The sequence below is a fragment of the Salvelinus sp. IW2-2015 genome, linkage group LG27, assembly GCF_002910315.2.
Source record: "Salvelinus sp. IW2-2015 linkage group LG27, ASM291031v2, whole genome shotgun sequence".
Lineage (NCBI taxonomy): Eukaryota > Metazoa > Chordata > Actinopteri > Salmoniformes > Salmonidae > Salvelinus > Salvelinus sp. IW2-2015.
Window position 1 is genome coordinate 17,471,267 of NC_036867.1, and position 22,842 is coordinate 17,494,108.

At 41.3% G+C, this 22,842-nt stretch overlaps 1 protein-coding gene across 1 annotated transcript in view; it reads right to left on the bottom strand.

Annotated features, from left to right (window-relative positions):
- Window positions 1-22,842, bottom strand: part of LOC111953900 (disks large-associated protein 1-like) — a 194,771-nt gene that overhangs the window by 17,695 nt on the left and 154,234 nt on the right. The window contains exon 4 of the mRNA XM_023973391.2: window positions 22,450-22,667. Coding sequence (XP_023829159.2) covers window positions 22,450-22,667 — 218 coding nt within the window. The remainder of the gene's footprint in view (window positions 1-22,449; window positions 22,668-22,842) is intronic.

The window sequence follows — 22,842 nt, forward strand, 5'->3', positions numbered from 1 at the left end:
TTCCCCCCCCCACCCGCCCCCCCCCCCTCCCCCCCCCCCCCCCACACAACCACACACACACACACACACACACACACAAACACACCACACACCACACACACACACACACAACCACACACAACACACACACACACACACACACGTTCCTAGTAGTAATGACATGATCAGGCAGTTACATGGGAGGTAATGGACAGATGTCCAGTGGAGGCTGGTGAGGGGAGGATGGCCATAGTACTGGATGGAAAGGATTGGTATCAAACACATGGAAAGTATTGATGGGAAACTAAGCTTCGAAGCATTGAGCATTTTCAGCCAATTGTGTCAGAAAAAAATTTAATTACTTGAGGCTTTGATCAAAACGTTGTACACTAGCGGCACATGCTGGTAAAAATCATTTCCAAACCAATACAAAACCAATCAGGTTGTTGCTCGACAAAACGAAGCTTTCGGACATCATTGATCACGTGCTCCTGATAAAGTGATACAAGCATCGGAACAGTCCTTCGAAGTAAAATGCTTAGCGATGTCGACGCATGCCTCGGAGCTTTGGTATCAAACGTAACATCACTAATGGAAAGAATGTGTTTGATGTATTTGATGCCGTTCCATTGTAGGCGTTGCAGAGGTTGTTTAAAACCTCTACTTCATCACCCTCCCGGATCCGGGATCCTCCTCATCAAAAAAGCTGGCTTAGCATAGCCTAGCCTAACGGGACAGGGATATCATATAATATAATTTTCATGAAATCACAAGTCCAATACAGCAAATGAAAGATAAACATCTTGTGAATCAGCCATCATTTCGATTTTTAAAATGTTTTACATCAAAAACACAATATGTATTTCTATTAGCTAACCACAATAGCCAACACACAACCGCATATTTCACCATGTTTCCACCGCATAGGTAGCTTTCACCAAAACCGACAAAATAGAGATAAAATGAATCAACTAACTTGAACAACTTCATCAGATGACAGTCTTATAACATGTTATACAATACAATTTTATGTTTTGTTCCGAAAATGTGCATATTTGAGGTATAACAATATTGGCTATCAATATCTTAGTTGAGCCGAATTGGTGATAGCACCTGAAGGAGTAAGAAACTGATGGAGTTAGAATAGTGGTGTATTTTGCTAACGTGGTTAGCTAATAGATTTACATATTGTGTCTTCCCTGTAAAACATTTTAAAAATCTGAAATGGTGGCTTTATTCACAAGATTTGTATCTTTCATTAGGTGGCTTGGACTTGTGATTTAATGATATTTAGATGCTACTATTTAATTGTGACGCTATGCTAACGATGCTAATCAGTGTGGGGGGGGTGGGGGGTGCTCCCGGATCCGGGGTAGAGGCTCGTTAGAGGTTAAAATAGATTTTTTTTGGGGGGGGTTTGTATCATTTGATTTAAACAACATGAATACCACTTTTGTCACGATCGTTGGTTGAATTAATGGACCAAGGCGCAGCGTGCATAGAGTTCAACATGTTTATTGGATGAAACTCACAGAAAACAATAAAGCGCAAAACGAAACGTGAAACTAATGTAGTGATCGCAGACAACTAGACATAGACAAGATCCCACAAAAACCCAGTGGGAAAAGGCTGCCTAAATATGATCCCCAATCAGAGACAACAATAGACAGCTGCCTCTGATTGGGAACCATACCAGGCCAACATAGAAATGAAAAAACTAGACTACCCACCCTAGTCACACCCTGACCTAACCAAAATAGAGAATAAAAAGGATCTCTAAGGTCAGGGCGTGACAACTTTGAAGATGCAAAATATTTTTTACTGTGAAACAAACAGGAAATAAGACAAAAAAACTGAAAACTTCAGCGTGCATAACTATTCACCCCCCTCCCAAAGTCAATACTATGTAGGTGCCACTTTTTGCAGCAATTACAGCTTCAAGTCTCTTGGGGTATGTCTCTATAAGCTTGGCACATCTAGCAACAGGGATTTTTGCTCATGCCTCAAGTCAAAACTGCTCCAGCTCCTTCAAGTTGGATGGGTTCCGCTGGTGTACAGCAATCTTTAAATCATACCACATGTTCTCAATTGGATTGAGGTCTGGGCTTTGACTAGGCCATTCCAAGACATTGAAATGTTTCCCCTTAAACCACTCGAGTGTTGCTTTAGCATGATGCTTAGGATCATTGTCCTGCTGGAAGGTGAACCTCCGTGCCAGTCTCAAATCTCTGGAAGACTGAAATAGGTTTCCCTCAATCATTTCTTTGTATTTAGTGCCATCCATCATTCCTTCAATTCTGACCAGTTTCCAGGTCCCTGCCGATGAAAAACATCAGATGGTGTTCTCGGGGTGGTGAGAGGTGTAGGGTTTGCGCCAGACATAGCGTTTACCTTGATGGCCAAAAAGCTCAATTTTAGTCTCATCTGACCAGAGTACCTTCTTCCATATGTTTGGGGAGACTCCCACATGCCTTTTGGCGAACACCAAACGTGTTTGCTTATTTTCTTCTTTAAGCAATGGCTTTTTTCTGTCCACTCCTCGATAAAGCCCAGCTCTGTGGAGTGTACGGCTTAAAGTGGTCCTATGGACAGATACTCCAATCTCCGCTGTTTAGCTTTGCAGCTCCTTCAGGGTTATCTTTGGTCTCTTTGTTGCCTCTCTGATTAACGCCTTCCTTGCCTGGTCCGCCGACGTTTGGTATGACATATTTGTGCTCTACAAATGTTTTGTCTTTTCTTCTGGATGCAGGTATGTGGTTTTATCTATCTAAAATGTACGCTATGTGTTGATACATCATAAGGAGAGGCTGTACTAATTTTTGTATTCGAAAATAATTTTGATGCACGAGGAGAGAAAGAGGTGATGATTAGCAGAACATATTTGTGCTCTACAAATGTTTTCTCTTTTCTTTTGGATGCAGAGAGAGAATTATGATACATTAAAACAACTTGATCTCCGAAGTACATGTCTTTAGTCTCAAGTAATTTTTCATACTTTGATCTAGTTTGCTTCTAATATCATAACATTTAATGGAAAACATGATTTTGACTGTTCATGACCGTGAACACATTGCATATTTTATAAGGCCTTCTTTTGAAGGCCTAGTTTTAACCTAATATATAGTTTACAAGCCTGCAAGTTACATCATGCTGGCTTACAAAATGATATGCAATTGCTATTGGAATTCAGCCAAAGTGGGGATATCCATCATTTGGAATTTTGATTCACCCACAACCTGCATTTAGAATGACTGCCAGGATTGGGACAGACAATGATATGATACTACCTTAAACATTTAAACTGGAACAATCATTTCAGTAACGTGTGCAATAAGTCCAAGTAACAGATTGGAATAGTTCAGAAAAATGTATGTTATTTATATTTGAGTAGCATAACATTAATTAATCAATCAATGTACATGCAAAAACATAGATATTGAAACAAACAATAAACAATTCAAAAATCTACCTGCAAAGGCGCATGTTGGGAAATATGATAATGACGGGCGTGGTTTTGGTTCAACTCTGGTTATTAACGCCAACTCTGGGCCTGTAGCTCAGGCCCTGAAGCCAGGATATGCATATAATTGGTACCATTGGAAAGAAAACACTTTGACGTTTGTAGAAATGTTAAAATAATGTAGGAGAATATAATTCAATAAATAAGGTAGGAGAAAATCCAAAGAAAAACCCAGTTTTTTTGTTGTTGAGAGAGACCATTCTCTTAGAAATGCAAGAGAAAGGTCATATTGAAAAGAGAAAGAGAAAGGTCATATTGAAAATTATTCTCCCTCGATGCAATTCCTATGGCTTCCACATAGTCTATGTTCAAGGTTTCAGGCTTGTAACTTCAAAAACGAATAAGAAATATCAGTTTTAGTAGAAGGACAAATAGAAACGTATTTTGACTTGTTGAAACAAAGTTTAGGGGTAGATTTTTGGATTCCTTTCTCTGCAAGTTGAACGAGTGGATTACTCAAATCGATGGCGCCAACTAAACAGATTTTTTGGGATATAAAGAAGGATTTTATCTAACAAAACGACACTACATGTTATAGCTGGGACCCTTTGGATGACAAATCAGAGGAAGATTTTCAAGTAAGTGTAAGTAAGTAAGTGAATATTTAATCGTTATATGTGAATGTATGAAACCTGTGCCAGTGGAAAAATATTTTGATGTGGGGCGCCGTCCTCAAACAATCGCATGGCATGTTTTTGCTGAAATAGCTACTGTAAATCGGACAGTGCAGTTAGATGAACAAGAATTTAAACTTTCAGCCGATATAAGACACTTATATGTACCTAAATGTTTAAAATCCATAATATTTATGATTATTTATTTGAATTGAGTTTCACCGGAAGTTGTCCCGCTAGCGGGACACTGATCCTTACCTCTAAGTGTGAATTTAACTCTTTACAGTGTTAATTGAACTATTGAATCAACACTAGAAATGTTGAATTGAGAAATAAATCTAGTTAACATGGGCCAATTTGCTGAGTGCTATGAAAAGAACATCTGCATTTCAAGAACCTTTTAGAATTCTGAAGAACAGTAGATGCCACGTCAAGAACCCCACACTTAAGAGGAAACTTAAGAGGAAAAGCCATTAAATAAATGTAAAAAAACTTCTGTGTAGGATGGGTGGTCCTGTATCTGTATGAGCAACTTTTATGTTTTTATCGTGTAAGCAGTTACATGATTACTTTCAGATGTTTCTCCATACTGTTGAATTTTTCATGAACACATACAGTGAAAGGACTTTGCTGTTGCGTCAGGAATTAAAGTCTCAACACAGGACTTCTTGAAAATTCTGAAATTCAACTTCTAAACCATGGAAGTTAACCGAGAGAGAAACATCTCTTTTAGGGAAGGGAAATTAATTGACTATTGTAATATGTCCATAAATGTCACCTGACTGAAGAAACGGACTGGCCAAAGGGCAGTTTGGGTAATGCCAGATGGATTGGTCCATCTTTAGGCCAGTAGGCCTGTCTAAATTGGGGGTTTTGCACATAATTAGCATTATTTGGCTAATAATGGTGGCCTCGAGGGAAAAAATGGGCCAGTGTGTTAGAAATGCTAGAGCCAATTTCCGGTCCCAGTCTGTCCCTGCCTAGGAGGGTCTGAATCCATAAATCAGTAATAAATCCTGTTGAGTTCCATGCAGGAGAATCCAACCATACACATTAAAGTGCATACTGAGCACAAACATGGAACATGGAACATCAGGGTCATGGATACAAAACATTCCATACAATGTATGTCCCCAAATGGCACGCTACTCATTATTTAGTGCCCATAGGGCTCTGGTAAAAAAAAGAAGTGGTGCACTGTATGCTGTATGAGGCATCAGCTTTGAATCAACTGCTCCAACCCCCACCCCTCACCACATGCACAGAACACACACACACACATACACAAAACAAAAAACACATGCTGTAGGCATGATTTGCGTAATGTTAATGTAAACTTGTAGATGCACAGGCATGAATGCATTTGCATGGACTGTACACCAGACCTGGGATAACTATAGTTTTTAACTACACTTTGTGGAAAGTAACTATTTTTTCAGGGGATCAAATAGTTTATTATCGAGGTCACTACAACTACATGAATACAGATCCCAACAAATTACAAACTTTTTAAAATTATTTGAATACAGCTCTCAGAAAGTAAACTATTTTTCAAAACTATTTGAGTATACGCTGAACAAAAATATAAACGCAACATGTAAAGGGTTGGTTCCGTGTTTCATGAGCTGAAATAAAAGATCCACGAAATGTTCCATACGCACAAAAAGCTGATTTCTCTCAAATTTGGAGCACAATTTTTTTTACATCCCTGTTATTGAGCATTTCTCCTTTGCCAAGATAAACCATCCACCTTACAGGTGTGGCATATCAAGAAGCGGATTAAACATCATGATCATTACACAGACAGATGCACCTTGTGCTGGGAACAATAAAAAGCCACTCTAAAATGTGCAGTTTTGTCTTAAGGGGAGAGAGAAACACAATGCCATAGATGTCTCAAGGGAGAGTGCAATTGGCATGCTGACTGCAGGAATGTCTTGATGCGCTGTTGCCAGAGAATGTAATGTTAATTTCTCTACCATAAGCCGCCTCCAATGTTGTTTTACAGAATTTGGCAATACGTCCAACCGGCCTCACAACCGCAGACCATGTGTATGGTGTCGTGTGGGCGATCGGTTTGCTGATGTCAATGTTGTGAACAGAGTGCCCCATGGTGGCCTTGGGGTTATGATATGGCCAGGCATAAGCCACGGATAGCAAACATAATTACATTTTATCAATAGTAATTTGAATGCACAGAGATACTGTGATGAGATCCTGAGGCCCATTGTCATGCCATTCATCCGCCACCATCACCTCATGTTTCAGCATGATAATGCACGGCCCCATGTCACAAGGATCTATACACAACTCCAGGAAGCTGAAAATGTCCACGTTCTTCCATGGCCTGCATACTCACCAGACATGTCACCCATTGAGCATGTTTGGGATGCTCTGGATCAATGTGTACGACAGCGCGGTACAATTCCAGCCAATATCCAGCAACTTCGCACAGCCATTGAAGAGGAGTGGGACAACATTCCACAGGACTGATCAACTCTATGCGAAGGAGATGTGTCACACCTCATGAGGCATCTGGTGGTTACACCAGATACTAACTGGTTTTCTGATCCACGCACCTACCTTTTTTTAAAGGTATCTGTGACCAACAGATGCATATACTAAGTTGTGACGCTCAACTACTCTATGACTCTTTCAACATAACACTAGCAAGATTTAAAGCTGCAATTCATTTTATGAGACCTGAAAATACTGCATAGTAATTCAAAGCCATTTGCAAACATTGCAAACAGCAATTTAAATGCTTAGCAAAAACAAATTTGAATCTCTTTGTGCATCTGAAGTGTTAGTTTCAAACACACTGTACCATCTTTAACACTAGAACTGCTATAGGCCAATGACGTTTGATTTTGTAAAAAACATTATCAGACCCCCTAGAAAGCTACGTACTTCTCCTTCCCTGACTCTTCCTAAATGTTTGTATTTTACATTGCTAATTTGTCTGATTTCTGATACCACAAACAGGCAAGTATGTACAGCATGTTTACATGTTTTCTTTACGCATCTATTCCCAACTTAATCCGCCAAGACAATGAGCTGTAAAACGTTGGTACCCAGCCAGACGCTAATGTGTCTCTCTCCTCACTGAATGAATGACAAATGGATGAATGGACAATAATTGTGCACGTTACTTCACAATCAAATTTAAATTAGGCCTAACTGAATGATAAGGACGGGGAAGAGGTTGATTTAATTTAGAACAACAAAAGTGTAATAATGAGTTTGTGCTGTATATTTAGAGCAGCATACTGTGAATTATGGTGCATTGTGGGTGGTGAAAGAATCTCTGGCTCATTAACATATTTTGAGACGTGCCTTGTAAGAGGCTATATTTGCTGCACCCATATGTGAGAATGCTGTACCCCACAGAATACAGTACAATATATATATTTTGTCATGTAAATCTACAGTAATTTACCAACTACTGTCCTGCCAGTAATTTACTGTAATTCAATACCAGAATACAGTACCATACTATATTTTCAGAATCTAAAAACAATTTCCTGTAAGTCTACAGTAATTTACTGGCTACTGTGCTGCCAGTAATTAACTGTAAACAATGACAAGGAATGATTTTCAGTGTATTTATCAGCGTTGGTGCTCATGTTAATCATTTGACCGTGCGCCTTGCGAGTTGATCTCATTCTCTTTTATGTTTTACTTTGTATAAAGAAGCTGTTACGGGACTGTTTTATTTAGTATTACTCTATTTCTAATCAAATGTATTGTAAGGGAAAGGAAAAAAGCTACGTGTCACAGTAGGCCTTTGGAATAATGCAAAACATATCCGTGACTCTATCTAAGGTGATGAGTGAGGGGAAACAAACGATGCCTCTCAGCCTGCGCAGTCGGCCCATAGAAACTGCACCTAAACTATACGAAACGAATTTCACACATAATAAGAGTCAGCCTAAAGACTAGATTCAATTGACAATATGAGTGACAATCTCATCAGTTTTTAAATTGTACGTGAAGAGATGGACGCAGATTGGGAATTGACAGATGCAGGGAAATGAGCATCACTTTATCAAATCGCATGCAGGTAAAACATGTAGATTTCTATATGGTATCAGAGAGAATATATTCTGCAGTCTCTATGACACTTACCTTTGTCAAATAGCTCTCAAAATTCAAAAGGTGCAATTTTCCAGGAATATCCGTGCTGTCCAGCACATGACCACTCACATGGTAGCATGGGTCTGGCTACTAAGCAAAGACTAGTAACATAATCAACAAAAAATATGCTATTCTGTTGTTTACACGATGTTTCTTTAGACCTGCCAAAACAAAATTATAATGGAATTCTTTGTGATGGACATGTACAAGAGGATTTCCTTTGTACTTATAGCCTAGAGTTACAAACTAATGAAAATGCTATTATGTTCTTTGAAATAATATATTTTTAGTATTCTAATGTTACCGGATCTTCCTAAACACAACCAAATGGTTATTCTTCTGTTAGCATATATGAAATGTATTTATTCAACTATTTGAATGTTGATGCATCATAGGCTAGATGTGTCGAGAAATGGGAGACTTGTGCAAAACATCATTGACTCTATCTATATTTTTACACGGATGTATTTCCAAGAATATTTCTTCATGCAATTCATCCTTTAAATTGTTTATGTACTATTTATCAAGTGATATGCATCTGATACATATGCTAAAGAGGCCGGCAAAGTTCTCAATGTTCTCTAGCGGGTACTAGGCTAATAGGCCAGGCGGTTCTAGTGTTAAAGGGATAGTTTACTCAGAACACAAACTTATATAATTATCCACCTACACTGATTCAGAGGGGTTGGGTTAAATGCGGAAGACACATCCCCTTTCCTTTCCCATTGGCTGTAGTTGATTCAAGAAGGCAGTTCTGGGATATTTTGTTATCTTTCTACACAATAGCTATATTTTGTTACTGTTAGCATTCTCAGTAACACTTAACAATAAAATGTTCTTTCCTGTGTAATAAAAATTACTTTTGGAGCAACATTTTATTCGCATGTTATTACATAATATTTTGGTAATTGCATTATATTGCATAGCAATGAGCTGAGAGTTTTTGTAACAACTGTACACAAGAGGAATAATCACTGTTCCTTATTCCACTTATGTAATAACTCCATTAATATGCAATTATAAAGCAATTGACCAGCTCCATTATTGCAATAATTAATCGATATTAAAGTATGATTACTTGAAGAATTATCCAAGTGTCTCCTGATTCTTTGGAACTTCCACGACATTCTTGGCGATGAGTCAACAAGACTAGTGTGGGAGGCTCTGAGGAGCACTCTCAATTAGGTGAGCCTGGTGACCGGGGCAACAAGACTAGTGTGTGAAGTGCTGAGGAACGTGCTCAACTAGGTGAGCCTGTGGAACTGATCAGTAAGAGTTGAATAGAAATGCATTGAAATGATATGGTATAAAATAGTAAGGTGAACCTGTGATAGCTATAAACCAAACACCATTTTAGAAATAAGAAAATACTTCTCTAGAATTTAAGTGCTGAGAGATCAGTGGACTGGAAGAACTGTTTCTCATACAGTTGAAACTAAGTATCATAGCAAAACTGTGTCTCCTTTTTATGTGGGTAAGATACAAATTTGGATTAGTTCTCTAGTGGTTCAACGACAAATTAGGCAATATTTTAGCAGCCATGCAATTACATGATTTAGGTGGTAGGAACTGATCACTCCTCTATTTTGTGTGTGTGAGTGAGATAGGAACTCAAGATGGGATTGGTGTCAGAAGTGGGATGCTCTACCGCACAGCGCGATGCGGGTGGACCGAGTTTAATGGCGTCATGAAAAAGGAGGTGTGATTCTGTCTGGGGAGAGCATTAGTGAAGATCTTTGAAGAAGACACCGGTGGCACCGGTGAGGGAAATTCCTGTCTGACCAAAGACGACGTGGACCCGCCCTGACCAGCCCTCCCCTAATGATTGCCTGGGGGAACACACCACATTCATGAATCTGAACAGGACAACCAACCGAATTTCAGTAAGTCAATTTAAACATGAATTTATAGTGAAAATAAAAGTAGTGACAAGGATCCTAAATCCCAGAGAGGGGATTTGGCATTGGCAGTACTTTTTGTAGGCATAGATTAAATGTCTATGTAGCCTGCGAGCTATGAGTTGTGAAAATAGAGAAGGGAGAGTTGAATACTGTATTTGGATAATACGTTTTGATATATAATGTTATCTAGGGGTTCCGATATATAGATTCTGTGAAGATATGAAGAAGAAAAAAAATGGAGAAATTGTATGTCTGTATAATCAATTACTAGAGATTTGATGAAGTAATAATAATAATAATAATATTATACAAACTTGCATATCCAAACTTAGACGTATGTATGTAAGGGGTGAGAAAAGTATTCTGAGTTGGTCCCTTTATGGATAATTTGATAGAGATTGGTTATAGTATATACAGTAAATGTTGGCGTGGGTTAAAACACTAATGATTAAAGAGTGGAGGGAGGACAGTGGCCTCCCTGTTAACAGAAGTGATCATGTTTTGTCTATAATCTTTTACTTTTTGCTCACCTGATAAAGTAACGTTAGACGGAGAGATTGTAAAGGGAAACTAGTATTTGAGGGGATGAGAAATGTACTGGCTGATGGTGATTGAGAGGGAGTATGATTTAAAGTAAGCAGATATGTAGTTAGTGAAAGTAACAAAGAAAGTGGGAAAGAAAGGAAATGGGAAGTTCATTGGAAAGTAAAATGGAAAGTTAAAATTCAAATGTTTTATTGTTTGGACTGATTAAGATTGAACAAATTGTTTATTTTCTCCATTAGGAGAGGATGTGGTGTCCCTATCTCTCCCTTTGAAATGTTTCCCATTTATTTAACCAGCAGTGTTGTTGTTATTTTTACACATTGATCACGATGTGATTCATGTGTCAAAGGGGGGATTACTAGTCCCCTGAGGCTTTTTGGTTAAATATGCAAATGGTTTTTGTTCACATGCCTGCCTGTAAAAGGAAGAAGTGTATCAAACGATATATGCAGAAGTGTATTGCTGTTTGTTTTGTTTGTTCTGTTTCTGTCTTGCTTTAATATAAATCTAATTCAGATTGGGTCTGCTGGAAGGTCGAGATTTCTCTATAAGAATTAGCCGTCTAACTCCCTAACCACGTAACTCTGCGGTGAGGTCGTCAATATGATTGGGGAGTATAAGCCATTTCGATTTTTTTTTAACTGTGTTGTTATTCTCTTTGACATGTGTCTTACAAATTTGTATTAAGAATATTGGTAGAAGTAACAATTTGTCATACAGTAAATCATTTGTCTGGATTTCTTGAATCAGAAATGCCCTAAACTAAACGGTTGTTCTGGTCTATCCTCTCTCGAGGTTATGGCGAAGGTGACCACAGATGGTATCTATATGCATGAAAGGGATAATTTGGCCGAGAACAGTGTGGACCTCAAACCCCCTCTGACCGGCTGAATAAATGGCGAAAATGGCATTCATTATGGTCCCTCACCACTTCTACCGTGAGACCTGAGACCGAGCCAGCAACCTGTACACAGTATCCAGTGGAGCGAGCATTGGGAGAGAACCGTTCCAAACATCTCTCATCTTGCTGGTATAACTGGTTGGCAAATGGACAAGACATAATGGATGGTAAAGGTGGTGGCGGCCCAAGTGAGACATTAGTCTGTTTGGGAAAGTCCAATTATGCCTTAGACATTGAAATCGGGACTTTATCATGGCACATCCACTTTGAACATGTGTGCCATTGGGCAGTGGTGTAAAGTACATAAGTAAAAATATGGAGTATTTGTACTTTACTTTACTATTTATATTTTTGACAACTTTTACTTTTACTCCACTACATTCCTAAAGAAAATAAGGTACTTTTTACTCCTTACATTTTCCCTGACACCCAAAAGTACTCGTTACATTTTGAATGCTTAGCAGGACAGGAAAATTGTCTAATTCACACACTTATCAAGAGAACATCCCTGGTCATCCTTGCTGCCTCTGATCTGGCAGACTCACTAAACAGTGTTGAATTGTGGCCCTGGCTAAAAACAACAAGAAAATAGTGTCGTCTGGTTTGCTTAATATAAGACATTTTAAATTATACTGTATATACTTTTACTTTTGATACTTACTGTAAGTACATTTAAAACCAAATATTTTCAGACTTTTACTTAACTAGTATTTCACTGGGTGACTTTCACTTTTACATGAGTCCTTTTCTTTCAAGGTATCTTGAAAATGGTGTACTTTTTCCACCACTGCCATTGGTAAGATGAACTGTAAAGCTATCTGAAGAAGAAAATGAAGAGACGCCAGAAGATTGAGTGCCAGGGAGGGAAAGGGGGATATCTAGTCAGTTGTACAACTGAATGCATTCAACTGAATTGTGTTTTTGGCATTTAACCCAACCCCTCTGAATCAGAGAGGTGTGGAGGGCTGCCATAATCAACATTCACGGCGCTCAGAGGACAGTGGGTTATCTGTCTTGCTCAGAACAACATATTTTTACCTTGTCAGCTCGGGGATTCGATCCAGCAACTTTTCAGTTACTGGCCCAAAGCTCTAACCACTTGGCAAGGGAGGGGGTTGGTCAACTGTGCCCGTAATTGATTTAGACATGTCCAAAATAAATTATTTGGGGTATCAAGTTGATTGTGGAGGTCTACACACTGCAAAAATTATAGTAATTTAGACTAGGAATGCATTGAGATACTGATCTGTAATTATGACCGTGATGAGAAAAGTTAATGTTATAATTATGGATAACTATACTGTTTGTTAAAACTTCTTGTCAATAGGGGGGGCCATTTCGACTTTGTAAAAATTTCGTTACCAAATTAAACTGCCTCGTACTCAATTCTTGCTCGTACAATATGCATATTATTATTACTATTGGATAGAAAACACTCTCTAGTTTCTAAAACCGTTTGAATTATATCTGTGAGTAAAACAGAACTCGAGTTGGAGCAATCTTCCTGTCAGGAAGTGAGAAATCTGAAATTGGGAACTCTGTTCCTGGGTCAGTTAAATCATTTGCAATTATTCTATTGGTCGACAAGCACTGCATGCGATTTCCCCTAGATGTCAGCAAGCGTTGAGAATTGGAATGGGGTTGCTAGGTAGATCTGAGGCAGTATAAATAGGCTTGGCACGAGGGGTGCACCCTTTTCATCGTTCGCCATGACGCAAGACAGACCTCAGGATGGCATTCTGAGAAGCTCACGTTATCGGCGTTAGATATATCCGGCTCTGATTTTATTCGATATAGGTGTTAGAAACATCATAACGTAGTTATTTTAAACCGAGTTATATCAGTTTACATGAGTATATTGCGATTTTCGGAATTTTCTTTGTCCTGCGTTTTGAAGAGTTGGGCATGTTTGGGCCACATAGCTAATGTTTGCTGCTAATTACACGGTTGAAGACAACATTCTACACCCGAGCAACGATTATTATGGACAAAGGACACCTTGCCCAAGATTCTGATGGAAGCTCAACAAATAGTAAGAAGTCTTTATGCTGTTAATTCGTATTTATGTAGAAAAATGTTAAACAATAATTCCGCCATTAATTTCGGCACGGTCTCGCTGTAACGCACGCTGTATGTCGTAGTAACGTTAATTTAAAAAATCTAACACAGCGGTTGCATTAAGAACTAATGTATCTTTCATTTGCTGTCCAAGCTGTATTTTTTTGTCAAGTTTACGATTAGTTATTGATTAGATTAGGTGCCTCTCCAAGATGGCGCCGGACAGATTGCTTGAAGTTTGGCTACTAATCACATTGTATAACCACGATTTGTGCCGCTACATATGCACATTTTCGAACAAACCCTATATGCATTGTGTAATATGATGTTACAGGACTGTCATCTGATGAAGTTTATGAAGGTTAGTCAAAAATTATATATCTTTTGCTGGTTTGTTACGATCGCTAACCTTTGCTGCTGGTAAATGGCTTGTGTTTCTGGCTATTGTGGTAAGCTAATATAATGCTATATTGTGTTTTCGCTGTAAAACACTTAACAAATCGGAAATATTGGCTGGATTCACAAGATGTTTGTCTTTCATTTGCTGTACGCCATATATTTTTCAGAAATGTTTTATGATGAGTATTTAGGTATTTGACGTTGGTCTCTGTAATTATTCTGGCTGCTTCGGCGCTATTTCAGATTGCAGCTGCAATGTAGAACTGTGATTTATACCTGAAATATGCACATTTTTCTAACAAAACATATGCTATACAATAAATATGTTATCAGACTGTCATCTGATGAAGTTGTTTCTTGGTTAGTGACTATTTATATCTTTATTTGGTCGAAATTGTGATAGCTACCTATGCAGGAAAAAAATGGTAGAGAAAAAAAAGTTGTGTCTTTTGCTATCTATGGTGGTTAGCTAATAGAAATACATATTGTGTCTTCCCTGTAAAACATTTTAAAAATCAGAAATTATGGCTGGATTCACAAGATGTGTATCTTTCATTTGGTGTCTTGGACTTGTGATTTCATGAACATTTTATTATATGATATCCCTGTGGCTTTAGGCTAGGCTATGCTAGTCAGCTTTTTTGATGGGGGGGATCCCGGATCCGGGTTTGTGACTCGTAGGGGTGAACCAGCCAGGACTAAGCATTTTTAGGTCCACTATATAAGACCTCAGCATTTCAAATCAAATCAAATTGTATTTCTCACATGCACCAAATACAACAGGTGTAGACCTTACAATGAAATGCTTACTTACAATGCAGTTTTAAGAAAAATACCAACAAAAATAATACAGTAACAAATAATTAAAGAGCAGCAGTAAAATAACAATAGCGAGGATGTATACAGGGGGTACCGGTACAGAGTCAACGTGCGAGGGCACCGGTTAGTCGAGGTAATTTAGGTGATGTATATAGTTGAAGTTGGAAGTTTACATACACTTAGGTTTGAGTCATTAAAACTTGTTTTTAAACCACTCCACAAAGTTTTTGTTAACGAACTATAGTTTTGGCAAGTCAGTTAGGACATCTACTTTGTGCATGACACAAGTAATTCTTCCAACAATTGTTTACAGACAGATTATTTCACTTATAATTCACTGTATCACAATTCCAGTGGGTCAGAAGTTTACATACACAAAGTTGACTGCCTTTAAACAGCATGGAAAACTCCAGAAAATTATGTCATGGCTTTAGAAGCTTCTGATAGGCTAATTGACATAATTTGAGTCAATTGGAGGTGTACCTGTGGGTGTATTTCAAGGCCTATCTTCAAACTCAGTGCCTCTTTGCTTAACATCATGGGAAAATCCAAAGAAATCAGCCAAGACCTCAGAAAAATTTTGTAGACCTCCACAAGTCTGGTTCATCCTTGGGAGCAATTTCCAAACGTCTGAAGGTACCACGTTCATCTATACAAACAATAGTGCACAAGTATTAACACCATGGGACCACGCAGCTGTCATACCGCTCAGGAAGGAGACGCGTTCTGTCTCCTAGAGATGAACGTATTTTGGTGCGACAAGTGCAAATCAATCCCAGAACAACAGCAAAGGACCTTGTGAAGATGCTGGAGGAAACAGGTACAAAAGTATCTATATCCAGAGTAAAACGAGTCCTATATCGACATACCCTGAAAGGCCGCTCAGCAAGGAAGAAGCTACTGCTCCAAATCCACCATAAAAAAGCTAGACTACGGTTTGCAACTGCACATGGGGACAAAGATCGTACTTTTTGGAGAAATGTCCTCTGGTCTGATGAAACAAAAATAGAACTGTTTGGCCATATTGGCCATCGTTATGTTTGGCCATATTGGCCATCGTTGTCACGTTCCTGACCTATTTCTGTTAGTTTGTTATGTGTGTTAGTTGGTCAGGACGTGAGGTTGGGTGGGCATTCTATGTTTTCTGTTTCTATGTTGGTTAATGGCTGCTGTATGGCTCTTAATTAGAGGCAGGTGTTGGCGTTCCTCTAATTAAGAGTCATATTTAGGTAGGCTTTTCACAGGGTTCGTTGTGGGTGATTGTTCCTGTGTCTGTGTCGATGTTACACCATCGGGATTGTTTCGGTTTGTTCGTGCGTTTTTGTAGTAAGTACTGTTCGTTCGTTCTGCGTGTGTTATGTCAGTTCGTCGTACTAAGTCTGTCTACTTTCGTTTTGTTATTTTGTTAGTTTATTCAAGTATAGTTTGTTTCGTTTTGTCTTGTAAATAAAATTCATCATGTATCTCACAACCGCTGCGCCTTGGTTCGATCACTACTCCTCCTCTTTTATGAAGAGAGAGAGAGAACGCGTTACAGAATCACCCACCAAATATCGAGAACCAAGCAGCGGAGTAAACGGAGTAGGGACAGAAAAAGGAGGAATGGACTTGGGACGATGTATTGGACGGGAAAGGTTGCTACACATGGGAGGAGATCCTGGCTGGTAGGGATCGCCTCCCATGGGAACAGCTGGAGGCACTGAGGAGAGCAGAGGCAACCGGAGAAGGGAACCGGAGTTATGAGGGGACGCGTCTTGCACGGAAGCCCCGAAAAGCCGTGAGTAACACCCAAAAATTTCTTGGGGGGGCTAAGGGGTAGTGGGCCAAGGGCAGGTAGGAGACCTGCGCCACTTCCCAGGCTAACCGTGGAGAGCGGGAGTACGGGCAGACACCGTGTTACGCAGTAGAGCGCAGGGTGTCTCCTGTACGTGTGCATAGCCCGGTGCGGGTTATTCCACCTCCCCGCACTGGTAGGGCTAGATTGGGCATTGAGCCAGGTGTCATGAGGCCGGCTCAACGCGTCTGGTCTCCAGTGCGTCTCCTCGGGCCGGCATACATGGCACCTGCCTTACGCATGGTTTCCCCGGTTCGCCTACACAGCCCGGTGCGGGTTATTCCACCTCCCCGCACTGGTCGGGCGACCGGGAGCATTCAACCAGTAAGGTTGGGCAGGCTCAATGCTCAAGAGAGCCAGTACGCCTGCACGGTCCGGTATTTCCGGCGCCACCTCCCCGCCCCAGCCTAGTACCTACAGTGCCTACACTACGCACTAGGCTACCAGTGCGTTTCCAGAGCCCTGTTCCTCCTCCACGCACTCTCCCTATAGTGCGTGTATCCAGTTCGGTGCCTCCAGTTCCGGCCCCACGCACTAAGCCACCTGTGCGTCTCCTGAGTCCTGTACACACTGTCACTTCTCCCGTACTAGTCCTGAGGTGCGTGCCCTCAGCCCGGTGCCACCAGTGCCGGTACCACGCACCAGGTATAGAGTACGCTTTGAGAGTCCAGTGGTCCTGTCCCTGCCCCCGCACTAGTATGAAGGTGCGTGTCCTTAGCCCGGCCTCCAGTTCCGGCACCACGCACCAGGTCTACAGTGCGCCTTATCCGCAGAGCCATCGTTCCCAGCGCCACTGAGCCATCCGTCTCCCCAGCGCCATCTGAGCCATCCGTCTCCCCAGCGCCATCTGAGCCATCCGTCTCCCCAGCGCCGTCTGAGCCATCCGTCTGCAATGAGCCTGCAAAGCCGCCCGTCTGCCATGAGCCTGCAAAGCCGCCCGTCTGCCATGGCCTACAGAGCCGTCCGCCAGACAGGAGCCGCTAGAGCCGCCCGCCAGACAGGAGCCGCTAGAGCCGTCCGTCAGACAGGATCTGCCAGAGCCGCCAACCAGACAGGATCTGCCAGAGCCGCCAACCAGACAGGATCTGCCAGAGCCGCCAACCAGACAGGATCTGCCAGAGCCGCCAACCAGACAGATCTGCCAGAGCCCAACCAGACAGGATCTGCAAGAGCCGCCAACCAGACAGATCTGCCGAGCCGCCAACCAGACAGGATCTGCCAGAGCCGCCAGCCAGACAGGATCTGCCAGAGCCGTCAGAGAGCCATAGCAGCCAGAGCCGTCAGAGAGCCATGAGCAGCCAGAGCCGTCAGAGAGCCATGAGCGTCCAGAGCCGTCAGAGAGCCATGAGCGTCCAGAGCCGTCAGCCTGCCATGAGCGTCCAGAGCCGTCAGCCTGCCATGAGCGTCCAGAGCCGTCAGCCTGCCATGAGCGTCCAGAGCCGTCAGCCTGCCATGAGCGTCCAGACCCGTCAGCCTGCCATGAGCGTCCAGAGCCGTCAGTCAGCCATGAGCTGTCCCAGCCAGAAGCGGCTAGTAATTCAGAACTGCCCCTCAGTCCAGAGCTGTCTCTCTGTCCGGAGCTGCCCTTCAGTCCGGAGTTGCCCCTCTATCCTGATCTCCCTCTCTATCCTGAGCTACCTCTATATTCTGATCTATCCCTCTGTCTTGTGCTATCCCTCGTCTTGATCTACCCTCTGTCCCGGTGCTGTCCTGTCATTGATGTTACCAAGAGGATTTTGTGGGGTAAAATGAGGGTGGACATTCTTAGGGGAGATGGAGGCTGGGATTGACTATGGTGGGGTGGGACCTCGCCCGGAGCCTGAGCCACCACCGTGGTCAGATGCCCACCCAGACCCTCCCCTAGACTTTGTGCTGGTGCGCCCGGAGTTCGCACTTTATGGGGGGGTTATGTCACGTTCCTGACCTATTTCTGTTAGTTTGTTAGTGTGTTAGTTGGTCAGGACGTGAGGTTGGGTGGGCATTCTATGTTTTCTGTTTCTATGTTGGTTTATGGGTTGCCTGGTATGGCTCTTAATTAGAGGCAGGTGTTTGGCGTTCCTCTAATTAAGAGTCATATTTAGGTAGGCGTTTTCACAGGTTCGTTGTGGGTGATTGTCTCCTGTGTCTGTGTCGATGTTACACCATACGGGATTGTTTCGGTTTGTTCGTGCGTTTTTGTAGTAAGTACTTGTTCGTTCGTTCTGCGTGTGTTATGTCAGTTCGTCGTACTAAGTCTGTCTACTTTCGTTTTGTTATTTTGTTAGTTTATTCAAGTATAGTTTGTTTCGTTTTGTCTTGTAAATAGCAATTCATCATGTATTCACAACCCGCTGCGCCTTGGTTCGATCACTACTCCTCCTCTTCTTATGAAGAGAGAGAGGAACGCCGTTACAATCGTTATGTTTGGAAGAAAATGGGGAGGCTTGCAAGCCAAAGAACACCATCCCAACCGTGAAGCACAGGGGTGGAAGCATCATGTTGTGGGGGTGCTTTGCTGCAAGAGGGACTGGTGCACTTCACAAAATAGATGGCATCATGAGGCAGGAAAATTATGTGGATATATTGAAGCAACATCTTAAGACATCAGTCAGGAAGTTAAAGCTTGGTCGCAAATGGGTCTTCCAAATGGACAATGACCCCAACCATATATCCAAAGTTGTGGCAAAATGGCTTAAGGACAACAAAGTCAAGGTATTGGAGTGGCCATCACAAAGCCCTGACCTCAATCCTATAGAAAATGTGTGGGCAGAACTGAAAAAGCATGTGCGAGCAAGGAGGCCTACAACCTGACCCAGTTACAGGTGGAATGTGGCAAAATTCACCCAACTTATTGTGGGAAGCTTGTGGAAGCCTACCCGAAACGTTTGACCAAAGTTAAACAATTTAAAGGCGATGCTACCAAATACTAATTGAGTGTATGTAAACTTCTGATCCACTGGGAATGTGATGAAATAAATAAATGCTGAAATAAATCATTCTCTCTACAATTATTCAGACATTTCACATTCTTAAAATAAAGTGATGATCCTAACTGACCTAAGACAGGGAATTTTAACTCGGATTAAATGTTAGGAATTGTGAAAAACTGAGTTTAAATGTATTTGGCTAAGGTGTATGTTAATGTCCGACTTCAACTGCACATGCGGGTAGAGTTATTAAAGTGACTTATGCCTAGATAATAACAGAGAGTAGCAGCAGCGTAAAATAGGGGAGAGGGGGGGGGCAATGTAAAAAGTCTTTGTAGTCATTTGATTATATGTTCAGTAGTCTTATGGCTATGGGGTAGAAGCTGTTTCAAAGCCTCTTGGACCTAGAGTTGGCACTCCTGTACCTCTTGCTGTGCGGTAGCAGATAGAACAGTTTATGACTAGGGTGGCTGGAGTCTATGACAATATTTAGGGCCTTCCTCTGACACCGCCTGGTGTAGAGGTCCTGGATGGCAGAAAGCTTGGCCCAAGTGATGTACTGGGCTGTACGCACTACCCTCTGTAGTGCCTTGCGGTTCATTGATTAACTACCCTTTATATAGCACTCTTTTGTTATCAGTCAGCAGGTAGTATTGTTTGTGTTTCCATGTCAGACGCTTCTCTTGTTTTGTATCACTCATTGTTATTAATCTCCCTAATTACACCTGCTTCCTGACTCCCTGCGCCTACATTACATATGCTGTATATGGTTTCCCTGTGATGGTCAGAGGCTGAGAAACACCGATCTGAAATCAATTTGATCCACAATTTGACACCAGCAACTTGACCTATGTAACCTTTGAACAGTGTTTCCTAGAAACAAGCTGCTTTCTGCACAGGAAGGGTGCAACCAAGCCGATCACTTAGATATACTGTAAGTACGATCTGATGTATATTTGAAGTAAATTTGACTTTAACCTTGATCTTTCTGCTAGAGACAAATGGTTTTCTGTGCAGTAGAGCTTTACGAATGATGATCAAAAGGATATCCTCTCTAGGGTAGGTGGGACGTAGCGTCCCACCTCATCAACAGCCAGTGATACTGCAGGGCGCCATATTCAAAACAACAGAAATCCCATAATTTTAATTCCTCAAACATACAAGTATTTTACACCATTTTAAAGCTACACTTGTTGTAAATCCAGCCAAAGTGTTCGATTTCAAAAAGGTTTTACGACGAAAGCACACCAAACGATTATGTAAGGTATGAGCCAAGTCACAGAAAAAGACAGCCATGTTTCCAGCTAAAGAGAGCATTAACAAAAAGCAGAAATAGAMATAAAATTAATCACTAACCTTTGATAATCTTCATCAGATGACACTCATAGGACTTCATGTTACACAATACATGTATTTTTTGTTCGGTAAAGTTCATATTTATATCCAAAAATATGAGTTTAGGCAAGACGCTACTGTATCACTTAGCAAAAAGCCTGAGAAAATGCATAGCGCCACATTAAAATGAATGACTATGAAAATTACTATAAAATCAAACTTTTATTAAATCACACATGAAAGATATCAAATTAAAGCTACACTGGTTGTGAATCCAGCCAACATGTCAAAATTCAAATAGGCTTTTCAGCGAAAGCATACGATGCTATTATCTGAGCATAGCACCATTGTAAACAAAAGAGAGAAAACATTTCAACCCTGCAGGAGCGACACAAAACGCAGAATAAAAATATAATTCATGCCTTACCTTTAACGAGCTTCTGTTGTTGGCACTCCAATATGTCCCATAAACATCACAAATGGTCCTTTTGTTCGATTAATTCCGTCGATATATGTCCAAAAGGTCTATTTATTTGGCGCGTTTGATCCAGAAAAACACCGGTTCCAACTTGCTCAAACATAACGACAAAATATATCAAAGGTTACCTTTAAACTTTGCCAAAAAATGTCAAACTACTTATGTAATACAACTTTAGGTATTTTTTAACGTTAATAATCGATAAAATTGAAGACGGGATGATATGTGTTCAATACAGGATTAAAACGATATGTAGCATGCCTTCTGTTTGATTGAAACGCATGTCTAGGACACCAGGAGTGCCTCGACTTCAAGATGGCTGTATTTCTTCATTACACAAAGGAATAATCTCAACCTATTTCTCACGACTGTTGACATCCAGTGGAAGCCGTAGGAACTGCAAGCAAGTTGCTTAGAAATCTGGTGTCCCAAAAAAAACTAATTGAAAAGACGGTGACCTCAAAAAAACAAAAACTCTGAATGGTTTGTCCTCGGGGTTTCGCCTGCTAAATAAGTTCTGTTATACCCACAGACATGATTCAAACAGTTTTAGAAACTTCAGAGTGTTTTCTATCCAAATCTACTAATAATATGCATATCTTATCTCCTGGCGATGAGTAACTGGCAGTTGAATTTGGGTATGTTTTTCATCCAAACGTGAAAATGCTGCCCCCTACCCTAGAGAAGTTAAAAGTATGTTTTCCCTGTAATGTTCAGAGGCAGAGGGACAGTGATCCGAAGTTTGGCAAAAGAAATGCAAAAAATGTCATAATTTGATTGATTTACGACTTTGGTACAGTAATCAAACAATTGGCTATACATTTTGAACAGTTGGGACTATCAACTCAGGGGAAAAGGCATATGAAAGAGGACATTCTCAGCTACTCGAAAATACATTTTGGCAGGGTAAAATCATATATTTATGATCTTGATGTACTTACTGTATGGGTCAAATTAACTCGGGACATAAACGGTGTCGGCCAAATCGAACATAAGGGAAGAGCTAGTACGTATCTACTTACTTGAGGGTGGTCATCTCGGTGAGCGATGGCTGTGTGGCCTTCAGGTAGCTGGCCCGGCGTGCCTGCACCTTTGGCGAGGGCTTGGGGCTGCAGTCTGAGTCACCGCTGTCTTCTTCTGCCATGGCCTTGATGTAGCTGCCGCTGCGCATCCGCCGACATGGGATCTCCTCATCCTTCCCCAGGGGCGAGAATCCCCCACTCCACTCGTCCTGGGGAACCTGTGGGCGAAGACCGTGAGAACATGCCAGTGACCGTTGCCAGAGCGATGACCCACTCATCTAAACACTATGACCCAACTCTGACCCCTGGCTGAACCCTGTCCCAGCCAATCCCAGCCCGGAATGGGATTGTCCAAACAATGCTCTATATCCACCCAGCCGCCAACCGCTAAAG